Below are 8,259 nucleotides of genomic sequence, written 5' to 3'. Positions count from 1 at the left end.
CATTTTTTAAAGCATCTGCTTGGCTTTGGTTCCATTTCCCACTTTGACACACTCCAGCACCAAAGCAACCAGTTTTTCAGAATGAACCTGTCACTCCTAGAAGTCAGGTCAGGACTTTAATAGGAAGGCCTCTTTCATAAGGCTCTCTAAAACAAAGTCCTGTGACCAAACTTCTCACTTCTTCAGATAATTTAAAAATCTCCCTGCACTCCAGAATACACTTCCACAATGGATTACATATGGAGCAGCAGGGTTCAAATCCCTAAAATTGGAAACAGAAGTGGTGTAGTTGCACATAAGGGAGAGCTCAGACACCAACTCAGCCTAAATGCCTTGCACAAAGAACTGAAATCAAGACACTCAGGGAACCCAGGTGGTGAGAACACCAGAGAAAATAAATTCCATGGGTAAACTAAGCCAAGTTCTTGGAACAATAACAAGGCCCCCATCTTTTTATTAAGCTACTCTCACGAGACAGAACAATTACTGATGATAACTACCACGCAGCAACAAAATTAGCTGTAGCAGGGAAAAGCATCCTCTTTTTTTCTATCATTCCACTTCTGCAAAGGTCACCTGTCTGTCACTGCACAGGCTGCCCATGTGCTCCTGCCCTGTTTGCAGCCTGTAACTGGCACCAGCTCCTGGCTGGAGAGCAGGAGCCTCTGGCAAGCTGGGCTGCCCAATGCAGGGATTCAGGTACTGTGAGCACTCCTTGGCTGCAGCAGCCACAAGACACTGATTTTTTAATCACAAACCAGAGGACACATTCAAGTAGCTGGCAACATGATGGACCAAGTCAGCGAATGTTTATTAGGGAAGTGATCAGTGTACACAAGCACACATACTCTCAGCAAGAGTACAGGCATGAAAGAAACAGGACTTGGAATTCAGAGCTTCTCTACGGCCCGTGAACACAGCACGGAAATGGCTGAAAATTCCAGGACAAAGTTATGAAGCTCCTATGTTTTTCTAAACAAGTTTTCATACCATTTAAATTTAAGCAGAAGCTTTGTAATATTTTCTTCTCCATTCTGACTGCACAGAACCACTCTAGTTTTTTTCTGAGTATATGGAGAACAAGCTTAACAACACATACTCCTACAAAAGTAGCAATAGTATTTCCCCAGGGTTTTAGGGAAATAATTTCTGGATTTTGAAAAGTAGAAATGCATTCCCTTGACTGTTTTGCTTGAAAACTGCTGCTCTAATATATAGTGCTGTAATGGCTCCTCCTCTAAAACCCACTGGAGTACAAAGCCAAAGCCTTTTGGTACACCCAGTCTCTCTACTACTATATTGCAAATATTAGAAAAGTTATTTGGAGCACCAAAGAAAAATTCCAGTATTACAGTATCTCATGGAAGTTTAACAATGAACTGAGTCCAGCCTTCTCTCTGGCTTTATTTATATTTCAAAAGCCAATACAAAAATGCTACACACATACCAGTCACTGCTGCTGACTAGAATTTTAAGCACTCACCAGGAATTCAGTGCTGCAATATTCTCCAACAACGTGCAACATTCTATGTTCAGCTGAAAAGGTACTCTAATGCAATATTCAAGCCTGGTGGGTTTTTTCCAAGCTTTTGGCAAATGTGGAAACTCCACTGCTTCCCAGTAGCTCCATTATTTTTATGTAAGTGACAGCAGGTAGCTCCTTAAGTAGATTGTTTCGTTATATAGAAATGCCACTACAAGTATGGTCCTGCTTTACACTTTTGTGGCTTGGTTTAACCCAAAAAAGTCAGTTCTGAAAGCACCTAGTTATACCAATTGCCTAATTACATGAAAATGTTCATCTGTTTTCAAGTAAGCAAGACCTAGTCAAAGCAAGCATCAATTTTAGCTACTGGCTTTTCAAACAAAAAGCTTTCTTACAAGGGACAATTAAGGCTTCCAGCAGCCTACCAGAGGTTACTGTGAGAAACACATTTAAGCTACAGGAGTGTTGGTCTGACAGTGGTATTAAAGTATTTATTAAGCTGTTTTCATCCATTTATTCATTTGGCAGGCACCCACCTGCCACATGTAACATTTGAAAATGCAGTTAACAAGCTACTAGAATAAAGAATCTGGACAGCGTTTGGTTGGATATTTTCTATTAACATAACAGGCAAGAACTTCTAGAATTTGTCTTGCTGATATACTTCAACTCTGCCTGAAGCAAGGATGGGAAAAGGAAGCCCTGCTAGTACAAAATAGTTCAAGTATGTAAAAAAAGCCACTGACTGTTTTTTAGTAACAGTATTTGCACAAGCAGAAAAAACCCCTCCCAGTTTCTCACAGATCTCTAGCGTTATTCAAGTGAAGTTATATTTTAGTTTCTAAAATACAGAAGTTTAATCACTTAGCCAATGTAAGAGTTCTACAAACTGCATCATGGATGGTGTTGCACATCTCATGACTAAGAGCAATACCAAAAGCTAGAGTGCTGACAGTGACACTGGTAATACAAATTGGCAATTTCAACATTTTAGTTCAGAAAACATCTGTTATTCTAAACCCAACAGATTTATATAATGTATGTAAATATTTATTAGACCCAGTCACCATGCTACAGTATTAGTTTAATAAACCCTCTCATTTTGAGAATACATCAGCATAAGATATGAAGACAATGAAATCTATGTGAAATTTTACAGTAACCTTCCAGAAGTATGCCTGTGGCCTCTCAAATTTGGACTAACATATTGTAGATTTAAAATATTTACTTGTCTTCTTAGCATACCTAATGTGTAAGAATAGTTACTTAATACCCAAAAATAAATATAAGCTTTCAATTGAAAGCACTTATTTTCCTAGATTTCCAAAGTGGAGTCTGAGGGGTGAAAATGCTTCAGACTTGCCATCAGTCCACTTCAGTACATAAAAGCATCTCCTGACCCAGTTTCTCATTCAAATCCCAAAGATTTGCTTCCAGTGAAATATGACCGGAGCAGAGATCTCATTCGCAGCACTTCAGTCTGTTTCCATGGCAGCGCTGCGGGATTCCTTCGCCACCATGAGCCGCATGAGCTGACTGTGGAATTTCTCGATCTTCTTCACGTCCTGTGCCTGGTCTGTTCTGTACAGCAAACACTGCAAGACAAAGTTCCTGATATCAGATTCCACTTCAGCTGTGAACTCAGGTTCACTTTATCTTGTTTGGAGCTGCTGTGCATTTGTGCTCGGAACACACAAAACAAGGAGGGCACTGAATGTTCATCAGTTACCAGGAGGCAGCACCAATACATCTACCCTGTTTCAAAGCACAAATGTATCCGTGTTTACTTTTAAGCTTCTGCTTAATCCTCCCATACTGAAAACAGGGGAACTCATAATTTATCCTAGCTTCTTCTAGCCCCAAAAAACTGTTAAAACTTGGGTCTTAAAGCTGTCCTTTTTTTGTGTTGTCCAAACATAGAACCAGATTTTAAACCTGAAGTTACTTTCCAATTCTTTATATTCTGAAAGCAAGTTTATTTTGCCTTTCACAGTCTTCTATGTTACACTGCCAGGGACACAAACTTCAGTATTTCCCTTTGAAGGGGATTCCCTACCCCAAACAAAACATGTTTTTCTAAGACAGCCCTAAATAGGGAACACAGCATCTTGTTAAAATTAAAAAGATCCAAATAAACAAGCAAACAAACTAAAACACTAAAACCACCCAACCAAAACCCTGAAACAAATCCTCATTTTCCCCCATCCAGTGTAAGACCTTTCTGTGACTGAAAGCAGGTAAGGCAGCCTATACCCCAGATGAGTTCATGTTTGTGAACCAACTGACTCCAACTTCCCCTATGGGAGACTTCAACAAAATTACCCTTAAATTCCCCTTTATCAGTGCCCCACACTCAACATCTCACTCATGTTAAACCCTATTACCCTATCAAGAAGTGCCTTTACTGGAGTTTCACATCCCTTCCAGCCACTTGAAATTCCAACACCAGACCACTTTTCCTGGAAAGAAGAAATTTGATTCTTTTCCAAGTCTGAAGACAAGAATAGGGCAGAATACTGTGGCTCACCCTAGACTGCAGAGAAAACTCCTTAGCTGCAACATCACTGTCATTCAGTCTCATAGTCACAAAGAAAGAACTTAACCTATGGTTGGAAGTTTTCACCACTCTGAGCAAATAAAAAGGACTACACTCACACTAGTAAACACCTGTTTGAAAATGCTCCTGAACTGGTCAGTGTCAATCACAGACACAGCAACGAATGAAGGCTGAACACAAGTTTTTAGAAAACTGTCAAGCACTCTCAACACAGTGTCCCAGAGCTCCCAAGCCGACTGACAGCAAAACACAAGTCTGTGAGTGGTACAAGAAGCTCTGAAAGGGGAATGTGTTCTGTACTTACAGCCACATCATCTGTTACTTTGATACAGAGGTTCCCATCGCAATGTCGGTATTTGAGAACAACACGCACCTGAAATGGCAAACATTAAAAAAATGAGCACTCACGGCTAACAATTCCCAGAATATACTGAAGGGAATCTGCCCACCTTCAGACTACCCTTAATCACAATTATGTACTGCTCCATGTTTTCAGCCCCTGTGGCAGTCCTCAGCTCCGGTGGTGTGGGAGCTGTAATCCCACAGCCAAGGTGGTGTGGAAGCTGACCCACCACCTTTTCCTGCCTAACACTGTAGACTGGTTTTCCAGCAGCATCAGCAAGGTCAACACTGGGCATGTTCAAAAACCCTGCAAATACAGCAACAACAGCTGCAGAGATGCTGGAGACAGCAGGATAAACCATGAGAGTCATGTTGAGACGAGACACCCCCTCGCTGGGTATGACACCCCAGAAAAACCAACCAGAAGCCTGTGTTTGTGGGCTTGAAACACTTCAAAAAAGAGCAGCTCTGCATGAGGACTCGAATCAGCTGAGTGGGGAAGGCTCAACATCACCACTTTTTCTTCTATGGCACCTGAACTGTTACCACAGCTACTCCTGCAGTCACCTGCCCTAAGCTCTAACCTCTCCAGTCCCTCTGGACCCTCAAATCAATGAAGTGCTCAAAGCCACACTGACAAAAATCCACCTCCTCAGCGACTGGGCATTAAATGATTCCTCCTGAGCACAGAACCAGCCACAGAGGCTCTGTTTGCAACCTTAGCTAACATCAGTAACTAGAAACAAAGCAAGGTGGCCTTTGAGAATGTTCTGAACTCACACTGCGAACAGGTTTTATTGTACAGTGATTTGTGCTAATGGTCAACAACCTCCTTCGCTACAAATACATCTTGAAATTCCTGTTCCAGAGTGGATCTCATCACAGATTGACCCTTTTTGTTTAACAAACTGCAACCTTCTGACCATAGCAGCAGTGTAACAGCACGTGTCTCTGCTGAGCAGCCCCAAAAGCACAAGAGAGGCAGCAGGTACACACTCACTGTATCAATAACCTGCTCTTGCAAAAGGCAAGACTACTCAGTACCTGCCTGAAGAACACACACCCATCTCCCACAGTTCTTGTTCTTCCTTCAGCTTCCCAGCAAGCCCAATTACAAAACTGCTGAAGCTAAGTCTCTGCCAAAACAACGTTGTGTTACCACAACGGGGCCTATATAACCCCCTCTGTAACCAGACAAATTTACTGCCATGGATGGGAAAAGATTGTCTTTGGAGGTCCTTTAAGGAAAGGGGAAGAACAACTCCTGGCTGCAGTGACATCCCTTCTCTTTCATTTCATTGAATGCCATAGAGCCTAGGAAGGCAAAACTGGGCAATTTTAATTATCAGCAGCAATCACATATGGTGTCTCTGTGCTAATTAAAAGGCAGACACTAATCAGCTTTAAACAATCAGATATTAATTTAATCTTCTGAAGGTTTTGCCAGTTCCCCTATTTTTGGCCTTTTTTACTGAAGTTTTCTCAGGTGTGAGTTCCACATCACATTTTTGTGCTGCTTTTTAGGCAAACTACAACGAAGACTGAGGTTAATTTTAGTATTTGCATAAACCACATTTCCAAAAGTCACCGGAAACAAGAAATGCATGTTTAGGATGCAAACACCACCTGAAACGTCACTGCAGGCAACAATGCAAAGTGCTAATGAAAAGACGAATTCAAATGACAAAGGTCTTACATGCTATAAACCCATAAAATAAATCAGTTCCTGACACTTCAGCAGAAGCCTTAACTTCGGTTTCTAACACACAGGTACACCGTGAAATGAGCTCAATGTCCTTGAAGTTCGGTTCCTGAGGTTAGTCCCAGCTGCCATTAACACACCGGAAACACCGTTCCCCAGGGATGTTGTCGGGGTGATAAATGAGAGCTTCCTCCCGTGTAATGGGAAAGGATGGTCAGGTGCAACACCAACGACTAATCCCCTTCCTTGCAGGTTCTTTCCCCCGTCACTCGACACTGGTGAGGCCACACTTCAAGTGCTGTGTCCAGTCCTGAGCCCCTCACTTCAAGAAGGGCATGGCGGTGCTGCAGAGAGCCCAGGGAAGGGCAGTGGAGCTGGGGGTGCTCAGCCGCAGCAGGCTCAGGTGTGCCCTTATCATTCCCTGCAGCTGCTGACAGCGGGGTGCAGCCAGGTGGGAATCGGCCTCTTCTCCCACGCAACCCCCACACAGGCTTAAGCTGTGCTAAGGGAGGTTTAGGTTGGACATTAGAAGAAATTTCTTCATGGAAAGGGTGATTAGACATTACTAAGGGCTGCCCAGAGAGGGGCTGGAGTCACCATCCCTTGACGTGTTCAAATAATAAGTAGACGTGGCACTTAGTGCTCCCTATGGTCTACTTAACACTGCTATGTTCGGTCACAGGTTGGACTCGATGATCTCGGATGTCTTTTCCAACCTAATCGATTCTGCGACTCTAATTCTTGCCTGCCCCGTGCAATAACCAGCGAACCCTTCCCAGCCCGACACCGCCCGCCGCGCCCGCCGAGCTGCGCGCAGCTGGAGCCGCCTCCAGAGCGCCGCTCCCGAGGCCGAGCCGCGCACCCTCCCCTCCTGGCCCGGGCTGTCCCACCTTCATGGGGTCGGCGAGGTAGAGCTTCTCGGCGGCGCGGGTGAACTCCTCCCAGGCCTGGAAGTGCGGCATGGCCGGGCCCGCTCGGCTACCCGCGGCCGCGGCAAGATGGCTCCGGAGGCGGGCGGGCGGCTGTGCGGCTGAGACACCGCCTGCCATTGGTCCGCGGGACAGCACCGGCCAATCGCGAGGCGCGTAACTCAGGGCTCCCGGGCCCGCCGGCCGGGCGCTCCCGCCACAGCGACCCCTGGAGGAGCGGCGGGATGGCGGCCGGCGCTCCCCGCCCGGTGGCGGCCGGGCCGGGCGCCCGTGAGTGCCGGGTTCGAGCCCCGCCGCCGGCGGAGCGCCCGCCCGCCCGGGGCTGGCACCGGCAGGGCTCGGCCAGGTACGGGCTGTCTCCGCGATAACCTCGCGCCCTGAGGCCACAGGGGAGGCTGGGGACGCGGCTGGGCCAGCGGGGAGCCTGGGGGTCCGGCGGGAGGGGAGGGCAAGGCCCGGGCCGTGCCCCGGTGTCCTGTTTGCCCGGCCGGCCCTCCCAGCTGAAGCCAGCCCCAGGATTTCCCAGGCTGGAAGGGCTGCGATAAGCTGGAGATCGGCTTCGTGTGGAACAAAAGGGATGTGTGGGAGACCCTCGCTGCCTTCCCTGGTCGGCTTTGCTGAGGGGTGCTGAGGCATTGCTAAACTGGAGCTGCTCTTTGGGAAAGAGGCCGAATAGCATAGAATAAAATTATGAAATATCTTGGGGAACTCTGCTTTTCAGTCCTGTCCGCGTAAAGCTTTTACATAAAGCTGACTTAAAAATTCCCTTCAAAAATGAAATGAGGGAGGGAAAAAAAAAGATCTGAGATTTCTCCCGTTGTTTTAAAATCCCACTGCCTGCAAAGATTTTTGTGCCTTTATAGCACAAAGCTTGTGGCCAGACACAGAGCTAAGCTCTGCTCCTGTCACACGGCTTGTGCAACTGCTGCAGTGACAATAAGCACGTAAAATCTGCAGTCTGTATTCTCTATTTCACAGAGATTCACTGAAAACCCAAAAGCTCCTGATAATGATTCACAGCTCCAAGTTTTACTGAACGACTTGGAGCTCACCAGCTTGGCCACGCAAGTAAACTGGAAGGTTTAGGGCAGATCTGCATTTGAGGGGGACAAATTATGCAGGCTGTTGCAGTCTCCACTAGCAACATGGGAAAATACTATAGCTGCAGGCTTTTTTTGGCCACAAAAGGCACAATACGTGCAAGAGAGAATGAAGAAAAGTGGTGTAGAAATAAAAGGGTGGA

The 8,259-nt window shown here is 45.9% G+C and overlaps 1 protein-coding gene across 1 annotated transcript; it reads right to left on the bottom strand.

Annotated features, from left to right (window-relative positions):
• Positions 1-775: 775 nt before the first annotated feature.
• Positions 776-7,129, bottom strand: SRP9 (signal recognition particle 9). The gene is made up of 3 exons (XM_066316277.1): positions 6,978-7,129; positions 4,348-4,416; positions 776-3,081 (listed from the first exon to the last, which is right to left on the bottom strand). Exons 1-3 carry the CDS (start codon positions 7,047-7,049, stop codon positions 2,962-2,964), a joined length of 261 nt encoding a protein of 86 aa, XP_066172374.1. The 5' UTR covers positions 7,050-7,129; the 3' UTR covers positions 776-2,961.
• Between the last annotated feature and the right edge of the window lie 1,130 nt (positions 7,130-8,259).

Source organism: Sylvia atricapilla, chromosome 3, assembly GCF_009819655.1.
Source record: "Sylvia atricapilla isolate bSylAtr1 chromosome 3, bSylAtr1.pri, whole genome shotgun sequence".
Classification (NCBI taxonomy): Eukaryota; Metazoa; Chordata; class Aves; order Passeriformes; family Sylviidae; genus Sylvia; species Sylvia atricapilla.
Note: the sequence above shows the minus strand (reverse complement) of the source record. Positions and strands in the feature narration are given on the sequence as shown.

Excerpts from the sequence above, each read along its gene's own strand:
- SRP9 (XM_066316277.1), bottom strand. The coding sequence starts at position 7,049 with ATGCCGCACTTCCAGGCCTGGGAGGAGTTCACCCGCGCCGCCGAGAAG. Across the intron at positions 4,417-6,977 it reads ACCTCGCCGACCCCATGAAG|GTGCGTGTTGTTCTCAAATA; the intron begins GTGGGACAGCCC and ends TTGCCATTTCAG. Across the intron at positions 3,082-4,347 it reads AAGTAACAGATGATGTGGCT|TGTTTGCTGTACAGAACAGA; the intron begins GTAAGTACAGAA and ends TTTGTCTTGCAG.